The sequence below is a fragment of the Hydra vulgaris genome, chromosome 09, assembly GCF_038396675.1.
Source record: "Hydra vulgaris chromosome 09, alternate assembly HydraT2T_AEP".
In the NCBI taxonomy this organism is placed as follows: Eukaryota; Metazoa; Cnidaria; class Hydrozoa; order Anthoathecata; family Hydridae; genus Hydra; species Hydra vulgaris.
In genome coordinates this window covers 58814070-58838331 of record NC_088928.1, presented here as the reverse complement: position 1 = coordinate 58838331, position 24262 = coordinate 58814070, and the positions used below count along the sequence as shown (strand labels likewise).

At 28.7% G+C, this 24262-nt stretch overlaps 1 protein-coding gene across 2 annotated transcripts in view; it reads left to right on the top strand.

Annotated features, from left to right (window-relative positions):
• LOC136085143 (transmembrane protein 272-like) overlaps positions 1-24025 on the top strand; it is a 36211-nt gene extending 12186 nt beyond the window's left edge. Inside the window, exons 2-6 of one of the 2 annotated variants that reach the window (XM_065806444.1) lie at positions 9394-9483; positions 22531-22558; positions 22751-22810; positions 22963-23022; positions 23490-24025. In XM_065806444.1, coding sequence (XP_065662516.1) covers positions 9394-9483; positions 22531-22558; positions 22751-22810; positions 22963-23022; positions 23490-23800 — 549 coding nt within the window. In that variant the 3' untranslated portion in view covers positions 23801-24025. The remainder of the gene's footprint in view (positions 1-9393; positions 9484-22530; positions 22559-22750; positions 22811-22962; positions 23023-23489) is intronic. The other variant, XM_065806445.1, reaches the window with a different exon arrangement.
• The last annotated feature ends 237 nt before the right edge of the window (positions 24026-24262 follow it).

Sequence of the window (24262 nt, the reverse complement as noted above, 5' to 3'; positions counted from 1 at the left end):
TTCAGGTCCTCTGCATCAACATCTCCTATAACCTCCTCCAGTCTGTAGCAGCATTCACCCAGCTTCCCTTCCTGAACTGTGTTTCTCAGTGACTCAGTGGAGTAAAGGAATCCATGCAAGTCAAAGAAGCCCTATAGGTGAGAAAATCTCTCCCTTAATGTGACTATGGCTGTGTCAACTGAGTGGCGAAAAAAGTCTATTTTGAAGCGCTCCTCTGGAGTTGAAAGTGTTTCCTCTCTTCCTTCATACTTAAACTGCCTCTTTGCCCTGTTCTGTCGCTCCTCAGGCCAGCTCATCTCCACCTCAAGTGTTTCTACAATCTCCTTAGCATCAGTTTTTGCAGCATTAAATTCATTCTCTCTGAAATCTTCAAGATATTTTGATACAGACAGTATCATACAGTATCTTCTTACTGTTTCAATGGATGTATTGGGGCTCTGCAAAATCTTACTGTTTATGTGATACAACACATTATACCAAACAATGGTACTCACCAAGAAAGGCATTTTTGTCATGTCCTTGCAGAGGCTGTCAGCACTTGATACACACTCTGCATCTTTTTTCCCCTGTGCATGCTCTTTCAAAGCAGTTAGAGCTTTCACAAGGTCTGCGAGCTGATAACGTACTGCTTTCAGAGCCTCCACCCTACACCCGATAGAAAATTATTGAACATGCTGCTGGAGAATTGTCCATCGATAAACAGACCCACTGAACAAAGTGTACAGCCTTTGCAATAAACCAAAGAAGTTGAGGAATATCACGGAAAACTTTAGGGTTGAGGAATATCACGGAAAAGTTTAGGGTGTGGCTTCCACACACAGGAAGCCACACCCTTAACTTAGTGGTTGGTGAGTTCTAAACACCCTGGTGTTTCCCTTGCAGAATACTTCCATTATCATAGGATTGTCCACGAAGGTCAGAGATGTTCAAGTGCAGTTTGTTGAGGTGTTCTAGAAAAAGGTCTAGCGGACCTTTCCCAATAGTGTCCTCGGCCACAAGAAAACCCAAAAAATGTTCATGGATTGTAACTCCTTTTGTGATCTCACAGTTTACAATGCGTAACACTACTGAGAGCTGTTCAACATGGCTAATATCTGGTGTGCAGTCCATGATAACAGCATAGTATTTTGCATTTTTGACTCGCTCTACAATGACATCAGTGACACTCTGTGCAAAAACTCCTATTAACTCATTTTGGATGGTCTAGCTTAGGTATGTATCAAAGATTTCTTTATGCTGGATTCTCCTCAGATGCTCCTTCGTCAACGGGTCAAACTTGGCCAGCAATTCTACTTTGCCCAAAAAATTGCCATTGCCATGTTCATACAACTTTTCTCTGTGACCTCTAAAAGCAATACTTCGCTCTGCAAGGTGAGTAACAATAACAACTAATCTTTTTAAAATTTCTTTCCATCTTGTAACTTCAGCTTTTATTAGACCTTGGCTTGTCTGATCAATGGTTGTGTCAGTTTGAAATCTGTCACTCAGGGTGTGCCATTTTTTCATGTTGGTGATGTGTTCATGAGACTTCTCGTGCTGCTTAAGATGTGCATGGATATTTTTCCAGTCGCTGAAACCACTGGAACTCAATTGGGTTTCTCCATTTCCAAACAGTCTTCAACAAAAGCATACAGCTGAGTTGTTTGCTCTACTGTAGATTAGCCAGGATCGTGTAAATTTCTCTCCGTTTTTAATTACCATGTGATAATAATGTGATGTAAATCTGCGGCCATTTGGATTTCTAGGGAAGTTGATGTCTAGCTGAACAAGGCCTTTTTAAACAATAGAGCATCGTTCTTTGTCATTCAAGTCTTTTGACCACAGTGTTGGATCATCTGCCAAAACACGACTACCAGACAGTGAAGGCACTTCCTGATTTACAGCGTCACCAGGCTAAAAAGAAAAAGAAGACATTGTTGAAGTTTTAACCGTCAAATATTTTTGTAAAATGGTTAAGAAAGATAATTTTCATGAATAACATTGTAGAATATTTTAGATCTGTTCAATGTATGGTCCATGAAATTTATTACATCCCTGTGAAGGCTCTCAGTCATCCAAGTCTCCATAATCAAGACTGAAGGTTTTGACTTCTTTTTAAACCTTAAGACTTACACAAAATGACTCAAATAATGCAACTTTTCATTTAACATTTCCAACATTTTAGATAATAATTAAATTTACTACCTCTAGCCTTTTAATTCTGTTTTTTTAAACTAACAATGACATTTCTTTCAAATGCAAACAAGTTAACATAATAATATTTTTTGCATTATACTGACAACTACAAGTTGTACTTTGTATTGCAATTAATGGAGGTAATATGGGGGAAATGATGTAGCAATGATGGTTGAAGTTTTAACAGTCAAAAATTTTTGTATAATGGTTAGGAAAAATAATTTTCATGAATAACATTGCAGAATATTTTAGATCTGTTCAATGTATGGTCCATAAATCTTAACTTGAAATATTTAAAAAATGTAATAAACAAGCAGGATTGGGAGCTAAAGCAGGTAAAATATCAAAATCTCCTATATCTCTCCTGTTTTAAGTCAGAAGAGTTACAGACCGAACATCGTTTTAATATTTTGATACACTACACAAAAAATGAAATAGTGATTGTCTAAGCTATTTACTGTCAGTGAGGGTCTCTTTTACCTAAGCTTAATCTAAAAAATAATTCCTAAAATTTTTAAATACATCTACGTAAACTGTAATGTACATCCTTCTATCATCATACCTCATCTTGTGAATCCTCCTCTTCGTCTTGAAACGCCACTGCCTTGGCATTTACTTGTTCTTCCTGTATGCTGTCCTGTTCTCTATCCTCCACACTTTTAATGAGCCGCTCGTCATTATCAGCAATCGACGACGTTGTAGACACATTAAAATATGTTGTCAATTTTGGTAGTGTAGAAACATAGATTTTGTTTTTTTCACGCTTTTTCGGTTTTTCTGCTCCACTTTCGTATGTTCGCTTCATCTTTCTTTCTTCTCGTCTCCCGCTTCCCGCTCAAGCAAGCACCCAGCGCTTCCTATTTTTTTGGGTGATGTCACGTACGGAATTGTCCATTGGGGGGAAGGGATTAACTCAATCTAACATTATATTGCGTTTGGTGTGATAGTTTTCATCGTACCTATAATTATTTTGATTTCAAACGTACATTAACAATGCAGGGGAAATGTTAGGGGCGTAGATAACTAGAGGAGGCCCGGGGCCCTTGCTGATTGGGTGCCCTAGACAGCCGCCTGCCTTAATGGTAGGTCCGCGTCTGGTGCTGGTGGATGTTAATTCCTTTTTTATTTAACATTAAAAAATAAGTAGGAGACAAAAAATGCCTGTAACCCCTAAAAAAGATAAATTGATATATCAGATGTAGAGTTTTAAATACCAAAAACTATCAGTTTTATATTCTTTTAATTAAAAATCGAATAAGTCCGGATAAACCACCTAAAAACCCGGAATGAAACCGGTTTTAAAAAAGACCAGACTTTTTTTATAAATATATATATAAACAAACAATATCTCATAATTGATGTTTTGTTAAAAAAATTACTTCAAAATGTTAAACAGTTCTCTAGTTATAAGGCCATTTCCTTTTTTTCTATCAGCTCGACGCATAATGCGGCGTTTAGACTTTTGTTTTTGTCTTTGTGTTTTAATAGCTTCAAAACTGTTGTTCTTGGTAGTTTGCTATCTCTTGACTTGCTTACTCAATTTTCAGTTGTTTTTTGAAAATATTTTTTCTGTATTTTCACAGTCACTCCATGTTTCGTTAGGTTTTTCTTCGACTCCGTCTATTTGTAGATTATTTCGACGAGATCTATTTTCTAAATCGACTGTTTTTTGTGTAAAATATTTAAATTCTTATTATGACACTTTTTAATTTGTACAACCTTTTCCATTAGGTTTGTTTCTTGGAAGTTTAGAGTTGTTTTAAGATCACTTATATCTTTTTGAATATTCATCACATTAGATTTGTTATTGTTTACATAAACTTCTAGTTTTTCAATTCTGTCCGTTAATATTTTTAAGTTTGCACTCAAAGTATTATTTTAACAGTCAATGTTTAGAAAGCTGGTTAATATTTTTTCGACCTTGTCAAATTGTTGTTGTTTAATTTTTACTCTCAAGTGCCTAATACGAAGGAGGGATAATTAGTTAACTTTTGGAAATTACCCACCCTGAGCGTATCAAGGTTTATTAAATTTATTCATTTATTAAATTTTATTTATTGCCAAAGAAAACTATAAAAATAAAAACTTCAAAATGAAAACTTTTGTTGTAATCAGCTCTTAAGATTTCACAAACACTTTTATAAAATAACAATTCATAAACAAGAATTTAAAAAGTTATTGAGAGTTTGTATTGATAATTTGATATTATGAAGTTATTGATAGTTTGCATGAATAATTTTTGTTGTTGTTATACATTTTTAAGTCGTTTGTCCGCATTTCGATCGCAGAGTTCTTAGTTTTAATTTATTCAATATATGCGTGACGAAAGCAAAACGTAATCCATTTGCTTTTTAGTAGTATTATTTTCCCTTTTTAGTAGTTGGGCGCCTCTGCACCTGTGCCCCTTCTCGCTGCGTTTATAAGCTAGTTCGAAAACACAAATAAAAAGTATTATGTCTTTATTTTACTCACTTTTATTTACTTTTTTTAGTATATAGTTTGTTATTTTTTAAAAAGATTTGTTACTTAAATTCAAGTTTTTATTTGTATGTGATTCTAAAGCTATTATAAATTATTTTGCTTTGCGTCGTAGATAATGTTTATTTTTGTATTTTTTTATAATATTATTTGTCTGTTTATTGTAATTATTATAATTAATTACTAAAACAACGGGCGCATTCATAGTATTTAGACTGTGAAAAATGGAAAGCCAACAAACGCAAGTAACATCCTACACCCATAGGCGATTTTACGGGTGTGTGTGTAGGGGTGGGGGAAAAGGTGTCCCATCCCCCTTCCTCACAAAAAAGGTGGTTTTCAAGTTATAGTCGGTTTTTTTACTAACTTTGTCGGCTAGTCGAGTATTTGACAAAATTCATTCGTGTAAACGAGGACCTTTTATATATATATATATATATATATATATATATATATATATATATATATATATATATATATATATATATATATATATATATATATACATATATATACATATATATATATATACATATATATATATATATATATATATATATATATATATATATATATATATATATATATATATATATATATATTTTAAAGATATATATATACATTTTTTTTAGGGAACCAGTCGGTACTTTTTAAGGATTCATCCCCTACCCCTCATTATATTTGTAGAATCGCCTCTGCCTACACCATGTTTCCAATCAGCAATAACATTTACCACATTTACCATACAATAGTATTATGTAACTAACTTTTCAACAATAACTGTTTTGTGGGTGTGAGCTTTTTTTTAATTTGTAATGATACTTAAGATTATTTTCTTTTCGTTTTATTATGCTTATATAAAATTTATACAAGCAATACACGTTTAATGGGGAGATTATGAATTATAGATTTTTTCCCTAGTATTTAAAATTTTAAATACTAGGGAAAAGAGTTAATATGGATGTTATAAATTGTAGATATTAAGGAGAAGAAGTTGTAATTATTGCAATGTTTATTGCAATATAAAAAGCTTCACCTCATTCGCAACAGCAAATCAACAAGATGTGACCGTATTAGCCCATTTGTGTCCGAAGCATGTTCCGAAGCGGTGGCTGCCCGACTTGCTATCATTTTTCAGAAATTGTTGGATCGTGCAGTACCTTATAGCCAACAATCTATTGCAAGTTATCTTAAGCTTTCATTAAACGTGCTCTTGCTTGACTTTGCTAAAGCTTTCGACAAAGTTCCTCATAAAAGCTAAAAAAAAATTGAATCCTCAAAATTGCAAGTAACATTCTGAACTAGATTAATGCTTTACTGTCAAATAAATTACAACATATTTTTATGATATTACATCATCCAACAGGGACAAGTTACCAGGGGAGTTTACAATATCATGCACATTAACAAAAAGGAAGTTTTCCCACACGTTTACTTAATTAAAGAGCGCGATACTAACGGCAAATTCATCAGAAAATAATTTGAATGAACAACATCCGAAAAAGATCTTGGCGTTCAAATCTTCAAGACTCAAGGCACAATTATTTATTATTCATCGCGCAAAAATTGCCGCTGTCAAACCCATGTCCTTGAAATCTTAAAATAGACCTTCATCAGCAGAAATGTCAAAATATTGAAAAAGCTTTACACCCTCTGCATACGCTCACGTATTTAGATGGTGTTAAGTACCGCACAAAATGAAGCGCTCTGATTACAAAATGAGGTGCATTAAACTCGATATGATCAAAAATACAACATCGAGAGCATAATTGACTAAATTAGCTGGCATATTGCTCCACTTAACATTCCACTAAGCTACGGTCATTGCAAGTGCTTTTATCGTGAATTATATAACAATTGGTTTATTTGTTTCAACCGCCTTACTTACCCATGGAACCGTAAACGCAATACCAAACAAATTTGTCAGTGCTATCAGTGTCGACTGCTTTAAACCAAAGTTTGATCAGCTAATTACCACAACGCATCATCTTCCATGTAATTATCCACTAGCCAGCCCGGCTAACTGTTTGTGCTTATGGAACTTACACCCGCGTAACGCCCAACTACAATATAACTAATACCCCGTTCATACTGACTATATTTATTTATTATTTAAAGAATTGTCATTTTAAAAGCGTATTAAATTGTTATTGCAAAAAACTTTATAAAACAGCAATAAACAATACTGCGTGATTAATTTGTCAATATAAAAATTTTTTGCTAATATAAAACAATTTCGCCATGTTCTTTTATATTAACACAAGCTTTTTTATACATTTTACAACATTAAAAAAATAAAACGTGATTAAAATAAAATGTGTTTTATCGTCAGTATAAATGGGGTATAACTATTTAACACGTTTATTCGACATAAATCTTAATATTCAAAAGTTTTGAGTTTTTCTTTTTTTTTTTTTGTTTAAAATAAAACTTTTAAAAATTCAAAAAGTACATTTTATAATTTTCAAAATAAAAAAAAATATATAAAAATAAAATAAAAAACTACTAGTAAAGAAGACAGGGTTTTAAGGGTGACAATGCATCATTACAATTTACTCATAGAGATCTGCATATAAAGTTTTAAAAACCGTAACAAATTAAAAAACAAATAACAAGTTACCAGGTTTTTTCCTTTTTTTTTAGAAACGAACTTAAAGAACTTTACTACACATTTATGTTGATTTTTTATATAAGTGTTCCATAGTTTTGGCCCTCAATATATATTTTGTAATTTTTTTACATTTACAAAGTAATTTATAATTGTTGCTTAAATCCATTACATATCTCATTAAAGTCTGAACGCATTATTCATATTTTAAAGAAAGAGTTTTAATATGTTAGTTACAAACTATCCTCTGTATCAATAAATGAGCGGACTCCATATATCTTTACTGATTGTTATTTGGATATTATTAGTTAAGGATAGTCAGGAAAAGTTTTTATCACCAAGATTTTGTACGGACATTATACTGTTTTGCTTTTTAATTGTTATATCTGGAAGCTACTGAATACTTTTTTCGTATCATTAACTTAAAATGAAGAATGAAGTCTAAGCATGAGTACTTCAATTATTGTAGCTATTGATTAAATTTTATATTTTGTACTGTTTTAAGCAAAGTTGAACTTTATTTGACTAAGGAAACTAAAAAGCTAAACAAACAGAAAAAAATATTGTTTTTCTGTTCATCAGAAAATTTTCTAAAATTGAAAAACCATCTTAAATCACTTAAACAAGATTTTTTTTTCCAGGGACGCCCAAAGCATTTTTTGGTCAATGAGCTAACTTCCAGACATGGAGCAAACTCCAAACACTTTCATGTTTATACTTATGTCAAATAAGGATGCTTTGCAAAAATTTGCGATGATTGGAGTTTGGGAACACAATAGCTCCAAAATTTTGGCCCCCTCCCTGCCCCAAATGTGAGTGCAACAAGTTGATGAAAAATTTTTTGCACAACTTTCAACTAGACTTATATTCATTGATAAATTTTAGGTTGTACAGTATTATCTGACAGCGTTCAAAAATTATGACAATATAAAACTTGCAAACCCCTCAAATTGAGGGGGATTTAAACTTTATATGGTCTTAATTTTTGAACAATAAAATATTTTACTATGAAATTTAAAATTTATTGATGAATATAAGTCTAGTTGAAAGTAGTACAAAAAATTTTTCACCAACTTGTTGCTCTCACGTTTGGAGCAGGGGGGGGTGGGAGAACAAAATTTTGGGGCTTTTTTGTTCCCAAGCTCTAATCACCGCAATTTTTTGCAAAGCATCCTTATTTGGCATAACTATAAACATATTAATGTTTAAAGTTTGCTCCATGTCTGGAAGTTATCTATCTCAAAGACCAAAAAATGCTTCGGGCGCCCTTGTGTGTAACAAACCTTTTGTGTGTTTATATCAGTTTTCCTAATGCATCAACATTGACATTAGGTTGTTAATCGTTTTTATTATTTTCTATTGTAACCGTGAATGCCATACCAAAACCTATTGCATTTCTTAAACCTGCATCTTCAATAATTCACCTAAAAACACTAAAAATCAAGTCAAAAAAAAACGTTAGTTTTGTTTTGTAGTGTTATATATAATCCCATATACATTTATATGTAACGCAAACCAAAGAAATTATATGCACATAGATTTAGTAGCCAGTTTAAGCATAAACTGTTATAAAAATGCTATAGAATATTAAAAAGAAAAACTCAGAATTCATACTATATTTATTTGAGGCTAAGAGGTGGTTAGAGGGGAGCATAAGTTATTTGGGGTTTAGTTCCCAGGTTTTAATATTGTGGTTTTTTGAAAACAATCTTTAGTAATACAAAACTATAATATTATATCAATTTACTCGTTTTATTTCATGACCTTTTTATTGGCCAATTCTACATCTTAGAGCAAATACGTTGTTATTAATTTTATTTTTTGCAATTTCAAGTTGAATTTTTTATTTAACAATGGTTATTTTAACAATGGTTATTTTAACAATGGTTTTATTTAACAATGGTTGTTTTAATCTATAAAATGTTATCAATAGTAGTTATCAATTACTAGTGAGAATTCTTTGTCCTTTTTTAGCTTGTTTATTTTCCACTAAAATTCTTGATATTGGCTTGTAGTACTCCTTTATGTTTAGTCTTTATGATATGTCTCTGTTGTCTTTTAAAAATATTAGATTACTTCAAACTAAATACCTTTTAACAATATTTCATGTACAAATATTACAATTGATATAGAGGGAAAAAGCGGAAAATGTATTACAAGAAACACAGGAAGAAAAAGCTGACAATGTAATGAAACTTATACAGACTGAAGATGCTAAGAAGGTATTTGTAACTAAGATAATATTTGTATCTAAGAAGGTTTTTCCTACCTAAGGAGGTATTTTGTACCTAAGAAGGTATTTTGTACCTAAGAAGGTATTTTGTACCTAAGAAGGTATTTTTTACCATATGCAGGTATTTTGTATTTTAATGCATTCGTTAAATTATTTAAGATCAGACAATAAAATAAATATAAACTTGAATATTCTACAAAAAATTAATAACTACATTTGAATTTTACTTGGAATATTTTTAATATACATTTTTTATGTCAAGGTTGTTTTTTTAATTAAATAACAATTAAACATGTGATTGGAGGTGTAGTTTAAGACATACTTTTATTTAGGATTTGTAGATTTAGGTGTTGTTTTGTCCATTTGGTCATGCAAAATGTGTTTTGTCAATTTTTCAAAACAAAAAATAATAAAAAAAATAATGCAGGCTCAGTATATCTTGAAGGGCATTATAACTTATTCAGTTAAACAATTTTTTATTTTTAACTTTTGGATAATTCATTAACATCTTTTTAAATTTGTTTAAACTATAAATGTTTTCTTTTCTCAGTTTCATACCTATGTGACATATCACGTTTTAAATATTCTTGACACATTGCCGCGTTGGTTTGACAAGGTACTAATTAAAATTTTTTATATTAGAAAAGTTTAGAAAAAATCTTTTAACTTTTTTTTAATGTTTAATTAAAATTATTTATATTATTGTTATTTTAATTGTTTATAGACTCTTTTTTTAATTGATGTATAGAAATACATAAATAAATAAAAAACAATCATGTAAATGTTTTTATTTAGACAATAAAAAAAAAAGAAAAAGTGATTTATTTGCTATTCTCCTAATGCGAAAAAAAATTAGTTAGAACCCTGTCAAACCAACGCGACGATATCACGTTTTAAATGTTCTATGCTAGATCACGTTTTTTATATTAGGAGAATAGCAAAATAGATCTTTTTTTCTTTTTTTTAATGTCTAAATTAAAATATTTATATTATTCTAATTTTTATTTATCTATATTTATACATCAACCAAAAAAAAAAAATACATAAACAAATAAAAAAAACAATAATAAAAATAATTTTTATCAAACATTAAAAAAAATTTTTTTTTCTAATATATAAAGTTTCAGTTAGAACCTTGTCAAACCAACGCGACAAAGCATTCCAAAGCAACTTTATTTGCTTGATCATGATTTTCACAAAGGATACAGCTCCGGATGCGTCATATCATGACTTACTATAATTAATTACTGTAATTATAATCGGCCATGGTCACACGTTGATAAGTTTACAAACGCTGATAATGGCTGTAACATCAGAGAAAAAGTTTTAGTGATTTGCGAAATAACTGACAAAACAATTAACGATATTGCAAATTTTTTTAAACTTTTGAAGAAGGTATTAACTAGCTATTAGTTCTAAAGGAGATATGTTTGAAAATAATAAATTACCAAATGAATATTTAAAATTTATACTGTAAAAATATCTACTAAAACTTTTTACACATAAAATTAATTATTTTATATAATATGTTAAAAAATATATTATTAGTTTAAACTAATGTACATGCAAAAAAAATCAATTTTTAATTTCATCTGAAAACAACTGTGTTCGTTTAGCTAGGAGTGCCGAGAGGAGGACGGCAAAAGGGACAGCTTGTCCTGTGCGGCAGATGTCCAAAGGGCGCCAAATAAAAAAAGGTTCCTGAAAAAATTGAGCACGATACGTGAGCAATGTCTTCATAACGCGTCTTTGCATCAAAACTTTTTGCTTCACTTATACATGACGGACATAAAATCAAATTAACAAAAATTGTCAAAGATGGTTTATCTGATCACCTTGTTTCACCAACTAATTTCAATCTTTTTTTTTTGTCCATTCCAATTTGTGTTTCAACAAGTTTAATCCGTGTTGCCATTTGCTTATATGTTACTTTTATGAAACCATTTAAATGCAACAGCTGGCCTTATTCACAAGTTGAAAACATGACAATAACAAAAAATATGTACATGGTGGTCTGCACCTTCAGTAATCTTTTATAGCAGTCCATTTAACTGACCTTGAAACACAATCAGTGTTGTCTGATAGGTAGTATTGTAAATTAAAATCAAGCCGCTGAAGAATCCCATTTAAATGATTAAGCATCCTAGGCCAGTACCGTCACAAGAGTACATCAGTATTGATCATTTATGATCTGCAAGTTCGACTCAATTAACCTTGTGCTTGTATATATTGCTGATGTATTCATCTCTGTAAATTTGAATCAGCATTGTAGTTGTACTGACAAAAATGTGAAGAATTTGCATTTCTTTGCAGAAACCATTTTCTCTATCCGTAGTTTTTCTTTTCGCTTTTTTTGCTCTAGATTTTAGCATGATTATGTGTGACCTGAATGAATACATTCAAATAAAAAATGAAAATGAATATCAAATCTAAACTCACATGTTTTTGTTTGTAACTTAAAAAAACAGTTTTCAAATTTTTTTGAAAATTTAAGAGTCTTTTCGACTGTAGTTTAATTCAATAATAAAATTTCAGAAAAATTGTTATCTTATTGTTGTTATCTTAAAATTTTAACGTCATCAAGTCCTAATAAAATAGCCTGCCAATAAATATGCTTTATATGTATATAAATAACTTTTTTTCCAAAAAATAAATAATAGTAATAATTAGCTGCAGGATTGTTTATGTAATTTTTTTTTTTTTAAGTTTTATCAATAAGTTGTAAACTCATGTATGTGGTTAAGACAAAACAAGTGACATCTATTTTATTTTATTCAACATACTCAGAATGTGTTAACGGACTGATGACAAAGTTAATGATTGACATGACGCGATAGTCGCAACAACTTAAGTTTTCATAGCATACTGCGCATGTTATGCTATGCAAAACCTAAAACAATAGTAGAAAACAAATTACTAGATAGGAATTTATACTAAATACTAAGGAGCCCGTGGATGATTTTGTCTCAGGGTCCCGCAATTCCTAACTACGCCACTGCACAGTGGGCCAGTGACTGAACAAAAGTATAAAAACCAAAATCAGAATTTTGATGTCTAAATGGTTTCAAACCATTATAAAGATATTATAAAACAATTTAAAACCGATTATACACTTAAAGTTTTAATGAATATACTAACGCTGTGGATGAAGTAGACGCGAATGAAAATTAGAAAAAAAAAATTATTAAGAGAAAAATGTTGTTAAAAAAATCGATGAAAATAAATAACATTTACATAAAATATTGCGCTTTTTAAAATATTATGTTATAACTCTATATATTATTTAGATTTTAAAAGTTTTGGGCTAAAATTGGTAAGTAATTAACATACTTATAACAATTTTAAATATGCTTAATATGTTATATTTTAAAGTCTAACTTTTGCATTTATTGATAATATATTTTTTTTGTTATTACATCTTGCTTTTATACTTAGATATTTTAAAGCTTATATATGTTTGCTTTAATAATTTCATAAATCTGGCTGCCACTAGGCGCCACTATGGTTTTCTTTTACCTTTGAACTCTTTTACCAAACAAAAAATCTGTAATTGCGCTCAATAATTTTAAAAAACGCGGAAAATATATAATACGGTTTTACTCATACTAAACCTATTACTGAACAATAATATATAATATATATAATATATATAATATATATATATATATATATATATATATATATATATATATATATATATATATATATATATATATATAATATATATACCCTAATTTAAATTTTGTTCTTATTAACTTAGCTCTTGTCAAACCAAATGGATTTAATAATCTATTTTGGTTGGTTTGGTTGTGGCTACTCATTTTAGATGTTGAAATGCTGTTTTTATTAAGGCTTAATGAGTGTCACAAGAATCAAAATTCAATAATTTATTTGACTCGACAGTCTGTCAAAACATGAAAAAGAAGACAGTATACTTGTATACGGCTTTATTAAAGAACATGATTTGGAGCTTCAAAGCAAAAAGTTTGAGAGTCAATTTCGTTTATTTATTTTGATTATGGTAAAAGATGGATTGAAAGTAAACTAACGGGTGCAAAGTTTATTAGAAAGAATTCAGCTTGGCTCGAAAATGATTTTAATACCACATTAATGAAGGATAGTAAAAATAAACATCTCAGCAGACCTATATTATCATTTCAAGAATCATCATTAAAAACAAAGAAAAGAAAAGTTGCAACTTTGTCAGCTTCAAATTCTTGTGAATTATTATTTGTTAAGCTTGTACTACTTGTAGCATACATTGTCAAAGATTTTTGGTAATTGTGAATGCATGGGAACAATAAAACCATACAAATTTTGAAAATTTTGTAGCCGCTCGTAAAATCTGCTAATTAGAAAAACTAATTAATTAAGCTAGAATATAATTTTTTTCTACAGGAAAACAAGTTTATCTAGCAACGTGTTATAGCACGTGTCATAACACTAGTTAATCAAATTAAACTTAAATAAATTTTGCTTTTCACGAGCGAGGATCTCATAATAAACACGTGCTAAATAGTGTACGTAGCACAAATAAAACATACGCAACTAATAAAAGTTAGTTGCTGCTAAGCAAAATTAGTTATCCATAGCAACTAAATAAAAAATATATTCACTTTTTTAAAAAGCGCGACCTCTTATTGGTACTTATGTAAAACTTGGTAAACATAGCACTCGTAAAAATATCTGCAAATACCAAAACTAGATTTTCGCTATCTAAAATTTAGTATCCATAGCAGCGAATTAAAAAAATGACACCTTCATAAGAAGCGCAGACATCATATTCTTACTCATCCTAATTTTAGTCAATACAGCCCTAATATTAATTTAGTTATGAATTTTGTCCTGTAAAAATGAATTCTGGCCCACTGTGCCCACTATGAAACTGATGCATTTAAGGTTTACGATGATGATAAACCTGACGATGATAAATAGACTATTACGATGATGATAAACGAAGATGATAAATATACAATTTGTTCTATAAACATGTATCAATATCAGGCCTTCCCAGGAGAGGCGTGCGGTCGCACGCCTTGAGTGAACACGGATATTTATTTTTTTTTGGATAACTCGGCCACGCTTTTTTAGCATATATTAAAAATAACGCATTTTTAAAAAGGCGCTGAAAAAATCAAATTAAATTCGTTGTATTATTTTGTAATTTTTTAAATAATTTATTCTTTCCATTAATAAGGAAATAATAACATAAAAATAATATATATATATATTTTTTTTTTTTTGAATTTTTTTTTCTTATAACAAAATTTTTATTTTTTTTTATTTTACATATTTTTTTTTCTAATTTTAAATTTTTTCGCATAAGTATGTCTTTCTACAAAAGTTAACTTCTAAGTTCTAGAAGAATTATTATCTACAAGGTTCTTAAGGCAATCTTGAGGCAAAAATAAAAAATATTTTCAGAGGTATTTAAAGCATTGAAGCTTACCAACTGGCCACACCTATCCAAAAACAGTCCCAACCTCAATTTTGAGGACCAAAAAAACGTTTTGATACGTACTGAGCTCTGGAGGGATCTGGAGTAATAGTTAAAGCTTTACCACTTTCTCTGCTCAACCTAATTGTGCCCTGTGGAGAGGATACCTTTTGAGTTATTACAGAGGACGCAATTTTTTGAGCAGTTCTGGAATCATTTGCTATCATTTTCTTTAAGTTTTTAAACTTGGTGGCTTGTGAACAATCATGTGTTATTCCTCTTTTGACTATACTGAGACAGTTTGAGCATAGTATATCAAAGTTACTTGATGGTTCTTTCAAATCTTGATCGGTTGAAAAAGTGAGCTTTCTAGAACGTCCTTTTAGTTGGCCAACCCGGCAAATTAAACAGTTATAAGAATCAAATCCTCTTGTCTGTGGACTAATTATCACTTTTTTAAAGTCATGTAGCTTGGGAAGAGGCAAGTTTCTATCTCCTTTGCCATGCTTTTGTACCACTGCTCTGCAGGAATTGCATATGCCCAATGCAACTCGATCATCCTTAAAATCAATGGAATTTCCAGAAAAAATACCTAGTATTCTTTCCTTGATGAAAACAGAAATATGTCTGTCACACTTTGAAAAACAAAAGAACCATACAGATTGCCGACAATCTTGATGAGTTTTTCTTTTATATGGCATTTCAGTGGTTAAGCAACTGATTTTTGAAAAATAACTTCAGTACAAGCTTGTGTTGGTAAAAAATCTTTTCAGTTGTTTAGACTGTTAACTGCTTAAATGTAATTACTTTGATGTTGTGGCTTTTCCCGGAATATAAGAAACATTTGTTTTCACATTTTTAAATAGTAGAAAAACTTGATCAAAGCAATAAAGGATTTTAGGAGATACTTCAATGCAAGAAAAAAAGCACAACAAGGTTATACATATTTGATTTATATAAAAAAAAACTTGATTCTAACATTAATTTTAAATTATTTTATAAATTACCAATTAATTTTGAATTTACAATTCTAAAGTAATTTTTACAATATCGAAAAAAGTTTTTATTATATAGCCTGTTAATAAATTTGATTGATTGATTTCATTTCTGTATGTATGTGTTTTTTCAATGGTAGATTAAGGTTAAATGGGATATTCTTTTGTTTATTATCTTTTTAAAATCCATTTCAGTAAAGATATATTTCTTATTTAAATTTAAAAAAGTTGTTATTATTGAGTGTATTTCCAATATTTGGTCAATCATTTTAAACAAAAACAACAACACAAACCTGTAGGTTTAACAACTAAAATATAAAGAGGTTTTTATGTGTTTTAAATTCAGAACAATTAGAAAAAATGCCTCTAACTATGTGTTTTCTGCCCCATATTTTATACAAACTTGGACAAAAAAAGCGCTCTTTTTGCAGACAAAGTACACTCAAATGTGAAGTCTAACAACTATAGAATCCCATATCCACTAGTCACATGATATTGTTACTAAATTAATTATTTGATGTAACTTTGAATCTTTAAAAAGCATAAAAACCACAAAATGCTGCTATATTTTGGCCGTTTTTTCAAAGGCGAGATTCCTACTTTAAGAGCTATATCTTTGCACAGATAAAAGATATCTTGCTTCTATTTTTTTTGCCTGAAAGATACATGCCAAGGCTTCATTCTATTAAATTTTGAAACTTCCATAGTCGATAATAAGGTTAAAATAAAAACGTAAAGCATCCGTTGTCTCTTTTTAAAAAGGCTTTTAATGCCATACCCTATTCTTTAGGTTCCTGTACACAAACCACAAGTGTTAAAGAGCTAATCTTTTGTCAGGTTATAGCCAACACATACATGTAAAGAGTTTTTGATATGTTTTAAAAACTCCATAACCCAAAAGTGAAAAAAATAAATAAATATATTTACAACGAGGCTCAAAGTGCGATCAATAGCGCAAAGTGCTATAAAACTTTAAATGTATTTTTCTCCTTTGGATATAGAGATTAGATTTTAATTTTTACATCTGGTGATACCTAAGACTTTGTAGATTAATGCTCCATCGGTCGTTTTTTTAGTCCTCAAAATTGAGGTTGGGACCGTTTTTGGATAGGTGTGTGGCTTTACCACATGTATCTGTTGCCATCAATAAAATAACATTTTGTAATTAAAAAATGCTCAAAAAGATTTGAAAAATTTGTGAAATTAGGTTTGTCTGTGTTTCGAATCAAGTCTTTTAGGGAAAAAACAACGTGTTCGAGTCTTTTAGTAAAAAAAATAACTTTACTTTTTCTTTTTCTTTCTTTTAATGAGTTCTTGAGATTCTTTTAGGAAAAAAATTAAATAATTCAAATACAAATACATCCTAATAAAAAAATTTCTTTCTAAACTATGTCAACCTGGTATTCAAAAGACGCAGAATAAAATTCTAGTTTTTAAAATATTACTTACTTTTTTGCAAATTATATAGAAAACAAGGGTTTTTAATGAAAAAATAAAAATATTTTTTACAGTTTTAATTTTGATAGAAAATAAAAAATATTTTCAAAATAAGTATAAAGTTCTGCATTTTTTGAGTACACGGTTGACATTGTTTTGAAAAAAAAAAATTTCACTATTATCCATTCAAATTTTTGTGTCAGACCCATCTAAATTTTTGTGTTAGAGAAGGATCCTAAGAACTCATCTTATTCCAAAAATTTTTTTTTACTTTTTTGTTATAACTAAAAGAATATCATTTGCTTTTTGTACATTTTTCATTTGCTATTTGTTATATGCCTTTTAAAAGTTATAAATTACTTAAACATTGAAAAATTAAATATTCTTTTAACAAACATAATTATACTCTTCATTACAAAGTTAGTTATGTTACAAAGAGCCGGTTTAAGTAATAATTGGTCTCGCGACATGTTAGGTATTCTGGGCCCTGTTGGTCTCCCGGTATTTAATTATTCTTTGGTAGAGTTGGATCTATTGATTCCAGAGCCATTATAGCAGAAACGTATTTATATCTTAGGCGCCCTGGGGCATTATTACTTTAAGCGCTCTCTTTTAAGAATAACTGTCAACTTTGATATGGGCCAATTATTAAAAAACAAAAATATTTGTAATACAAACATATATACTAAGTTTAATTAATCACCTAAAATTAAAAAATATATATAATTTTCTACGTGAGTTTTGTTTGGCAAATGTATTTATAATGCTATTTTTTATTTATAATGCTATTAAAGTTCATATGTATGGTAAGTGCAGATTTAATAGAATTTCTAACCTATTAAGCCAATCACCAGTCATTCCTAATCTCAAATAACATTTAAACCTCTTTAATGGTTAAAGTAATCTCTCGGCTCAACAATTGCACATTGGCAGCAGAGATATATCATTAATGCTAAATCTACTTTAGGAAACAGTTCTTGAAGTTTATCAGTTCCTGAAGTTTTCATCAGTTCTGATCATTTTATAAATATCTGTTACAGTTTTAGGTGTTTTAGTTCAACTCGTTAACTTCTGAACTTTATACACTCGTTAGCAAATGAAGACGAAAGATAATTTTTATATTTTGAAGTATTTTTGATTTTTTGTAAACTTCTGATGGTGAGTTTTATTATTTAAAACAAAAAAATAAGTTTTTTTAACGGCTTCATAATTGCACAGTTTTCTTCTTTCTAGTTCAGAATATAGTTTATCAATAATAGCATAATATGTATTATTCCTTAAAGAGTCTTGAACTTTAAAATTTATTTATTCTTCTATTTTTCATCTGCAGTTAATTTTCTTTTTCTTTTGCGTATTTTTTGATAAGTTTTGTGTACCGGTTTATTAATTGCTCTCTTTTGATAGATAACAAACAAATTCCTAAAATCTAATACATATCGAATTAACAGTTTGTATACACTTAGAACTGTATCTAAATCAATCTCAACTGATTGCAATTGCTTATTAGTTTTTTGAATCTTTCTTGCATATCACCCCCTGATATGGTCATTATAGCTGTTTCAAGGCCATCTAATTCTAAATATGTCCATTAGCTTCTGATCTTGTAAAAAAAAAAGTTGCTAGACAGCAGTTTCCTATTAACCTTGTTGAATCATTCGAAGGTCTCTTCTCTTGTTTTTGTATTTTGATCGGCCAAAATAAAAATAGTGAAAATAAAAAATAAAAAATAAGACCGGATGGGAAAAACCGGGGTTGTCACATTTAAAAAGTTTTGAGAAAGTATATACTGATTATTTATAAAAGTCTTTATATATAGCAAAGAAAGTAAAATACTTTATATAGAATTTATAAAAATTTATTTTAAATTAAACTTTGTGTAAATTTATTATTTAGTCAAACTATAACTTTTTTTTCCAAATTTTTTTTTTATAAAAATATTTTAAATGCGACATGCTGTTTTTTCATGGGTGCTTTTCAGTTTCAGTCGGAAGCTTCAGTACATACACCAACTATCTTATACCGCTATATCGACTGAGGGTTTGGGGTTTGGTAGCAATCTTTTTGGTGACAGGATTAGTGTCGAAAAATGAACTTCAGAATAGTGTTGAATGTATTAAAAAGGCCTAATGTCGCAAAAAAAAAAAGGAATATTGTCGCAAATTAATTTAATGAATAGTGTTAATTACTGAAATTAACTAATCGCGACACTATTCCGTTTTTACTATTTGCGACACTATGCCTTTTATTTTGACACTATTCATTAAATTCATTTGCGACACTATTACTTATTTTTGCGACATTAGACTTTTTTAATACTTTTGACCCTATTCTGAAGTTCATTTTTCGACACTAATCCTGTCACCCTTTCCTCTGAGAATAAATAAAATATAAAACTATGCTCAATATAAAAAATAGTATTTTTAATAGTATTATCATATAATAATTGTTTCATTAAAGTATTTATGGCTATTATTCTAAATTTATGTGAATTTTCAATATATTAGAAACCAAAACAAAAGATTGATAACTTAAAAATAAAACGGCTATTTGTCGCAAAACTTGACATACTTTTATTTTGGTACAGCATTCTAAAGATAAGCTAAATCAATTTTTTCCTTAACTGTTACACTTTGAAACAAGAATGCAGCAATAAATTTTTACTTAATTGACACTTGTACGCATTACATTTTATTTTTGTTTCTTTTTCTTTTCATTCTTTAACTATTTTCTTTCTTAGTATTGTGCTTTTTTTTTTCTATTGGTTGTTTTCATTTTTGCTTGATTTATTAGTTAGTTATTTTTTCTTTTTTCATTCTTTTGTAGGGATATACCGCAATTCCGTTCCAGCCGAAATTTGTGACTTTTAGGGTATTCCGGTTCCGGCCGGAATTACAATATTTCAGGACGGAATGCTAAAATTTATTTTTTACCTTTTTTTTTAAGACATATGACAGGCTGTGTTAATTAAATCAAAAAAATTATTGTCCTGCAGAGCAATGAAGAACTATAGATAAACCCTGCTAAAAAATGCAAATTTCTTAACAAACGCAATGTAATTTTATTTGCAGTAATCAATTATGTAAGGATTTCTAGAAATTTAGAAATATTGTGGTGCAAAAAGAGTTGCTATCCAGTTTCGGGCAACAAACTAGCTCTTTTTTTTATCAAAACCTTACCTGCCTCTGAGAATACTCTCATTTTAAATGTTACTTAAATTTTAAATAGTTAAAATGCCACACACTGTAAATATTTCAATTTTAATCTAACTGGAAAAATAGAAAACAAGAAAATAATTTTAGATATAAGTATTATGCAGGAAACAAATAAAAATAACAAATTAGGTTTAAATGAAACAAAGATCAAATTAATGAAATAGGTTATATATATGTTATAAATATATACTATATAGCCACGATGCTGATGTGCACTTTCAATCTTGAAGGTAAGTAATAACATAAATATAATCATGTTTAATTTTAGTGAAAAATCCGGCAAATCCAGTTCCGATCGGAATTCAAAATTTCCATTCCGGTCCCTACTCTTCTGTTACTTTTCCGATACACCCCTACTTTTCTGTTACTCTTTTGAAGATTTTTGTTACTTAAAACTGCTGTTAAATTTGACTACTGCTAAAAAATGTCTAAATATCAAACCACGGAAACGATTATGACAAACTCTTGAAACAAATAATAACAGTAATACATAGGTGGATGTCAATAAAAAATATTTATTGAAATAAAAAAAATTTATTGACCAAGAAAAGTTATAAAATTTAAGATTTTTTTTTAAGTTAAGTCCTCAAAACTCTTTGTTTTGAGGAATATACTTAAGTTAAAAAAATATAGACCTTTTATTGTGAAAACAAAGTTGTTTGTTTTCACGATAAAAATTTTATGTTGTTAAAACGAACACATTTTTGACTAACGTAGTCTTACACTAGATAAATATTACCAAATATATTATTATCTGGAATATTATGCATTGAATTCATGTCCGTATAAAGGAAATAACTTCCTCCATCCCCCCCCCCCCTTACTTTCATTTTTTTTTTTTTTAAATGCTTAAATTTTTTTCCAAATGCTCCATTTTCTGAAATGCCTTCCTTCCTATATTTAATAACATTATAAACTACATTGTTTTCAGTCCCGTTTATTGTACGGACCTGGAATTTATTATATTATTCTTGATGTTATTAAAAAAATATCTAGAGTATATTTTATGTATATTCAGGCTGTTATATATTAAAGTCAAAATAAAAAAAGAAAATTTTTTTAATTTAAAAGATGCACAATTCAGGTGCAGAGAAACTGATAATATAGGCATTTCAGGCGGACCACTTTAGTTTTGCTCATTAGTTACTTAGTAGACCATTAGTGGCAGCCGCCAAAAGTAGACAACCGATGACTAGCCACTACTAACATGACGGAAAGTTATCGGCTTGCCATTTATAGCGGCTGCCAATAATGGTCCACTAAGTAATCTATGAGCAAAACTCCTATGAACTGCTAAAAAAAACTTATAAAGGCCCACAGCAAATCCACTAAAACAATGTTTGCTGGGCATGGTTGAGTTATTTTTAAAGTGTTGCTTTTACTTAAGCAGTGTACATAAAAGCTGCAAATATTTTTGTGAATTAGGTTGCGTTAACATTTCCCTAAATTTAGTGTGGTAATACTTTATGTCTTTTCTTTAATTTGTTAAATAGCATAATTATAAATTTATGAAGATATGGATACAGGATTATAGAATATAATTATTTAGACAGAATAAAAATCTTTTCTTTAATTTGCTAAATAGCATAATTATAAAATTATGAAGATATGGATACAGGATTATGGAATATAACTATTTAGACAGAATAAAATAATTATTAAAACAAGAATACAGGACTTAAGAAACAGTATTCATGTCTTAGAATAAAAATAGGTTGTTTTTTCAGAAGTAAATAATTAAGTTTATTACCTAAATGAATATATTAAATATATTAACTTTTTTGGGAAACGAGTAAATGAGCATATTAACTGTATAACTATGTAAGCATATGAGCATATGAGCATATTAACTATGTAAGCATATGAGCATATGAGCATATTAACTATATAACTATGTAATATATAAATATTTTGCATAACCGAAAAAGTTTATTTTTTTACAACTTGTATTTTAGGATGTTGCACTAACAAACGAAAATAGGGGTAAGTCTGAAAATAATAACGGGTGAGAACCTATGAGAATGTTTTTGTGTAAAAGTAGTTACAGTTAAAACGAGAGTAAAAATGTGTTTTGTGTTAAGAGTGAATTAGTTTTATTTTGTTTTTTTTTATGTAGTTTTTTTAAACTATAAAATATTTATATATGTATATATAATTTTGTTTTTTCCATTTAAGGTTTATTATCCCGTATTCTGTTATGTATGGAGAAAGCACTTGGTGCCACTGGTTATTGCTGTGAGCTTTTATGTCAAACTTTTTGTTTTTGTTTTGACAATCTTTTGAGTGTTGTTATAAATTTTCTTGTATTTTGTTTTTTTCTGTCTTTTTTTGTTATTTTTCTTTTGTTTTCTTATTTGTCTGTTGTTTTGCCATTGCTATTGTTTTAGTAATTGGATTAATTATTGTGATTTTATTATCTGGTTTACCTATTGCGATGATTGTCATAGGTAAGAATTTTTAGTAAAACTATAAACAGCCATTAGATACATATTTGCATACATACATACATACATACATACATACATACATACATACATACATACATACATACATACATATATACATACATACATACATACATACATACATACATACATACATACATACATACATACATACATACATACATACATACATACATACATACATACATACATACATACATACATACATACATACATACATACATACATACATACATACATACATACATACATGTATATAAGTATATACATATATATATATATATATATATATATATATATATATATATATATATATATATATATATATATATATATATATATATATATATATATATAATATATACATATATTAACATTTATATGTAATAATATTTATATGTATTAATATTTATATGTATTAACATTTATATATATTTGTATATTTATAGGAGAATTAAAAAGAGAGAAATGTTCTGTTGAACCAATGATACCAATATTTTTAATAGTTGCTGGAGCAACAAGTCTTGTACTTTTATTGCTTGCAGTAATAAATGATTTTAAAAAACTATCAATTACTAAATTTCTTCTTTCACTGATTACTATTTTTTGTTTTTGCTGGTTTATAACAGGCAATGTTTGGGTGTTTAGAAGCTATAAAACAAGATTTTACTGTGACGAAACAGCATATAATTTAGCTTTTTCTTATATTATTTTAAGTTACATTTTATTTGTTTCTAGTTTTTTTTGTTACTTGTTTTAACTGAGGTGTTTATTTTTAAAATTTTATAGTAAAACTTTTTTATTTACATTTAAAAGGTAAATAAAAAAATATGTTCAAATACATCTTATATATATATATATCTTCAATTTAAAAAGTAAATGTAGATTATTTATCACGAGTGTGTTTTTTTTCTTATTTCTATGTTTTTTAGGAAAAAATATGTTAATATATGTAGTTCTTGCAATAAAATGCGGTAAACTTGTTTTTGGTTGCATTTTTTCCTTTGTCGAGTGATGATATTATCTAGACAGCATAAATGTCATTGCGCTTGTAATTTAGAAGCCTTGCCTGAATTTTTTTTTTTTTTGGGACCAAAAGTCGTACACAATCCTTAATAGTCCATAAAAACAATGGCTATTACGTTTCATTCTTTTTTTATTTTATTTATTTATAACGCAATTACAGCATTTTACTTAACCTTTAAAATTTAACGACATTCTT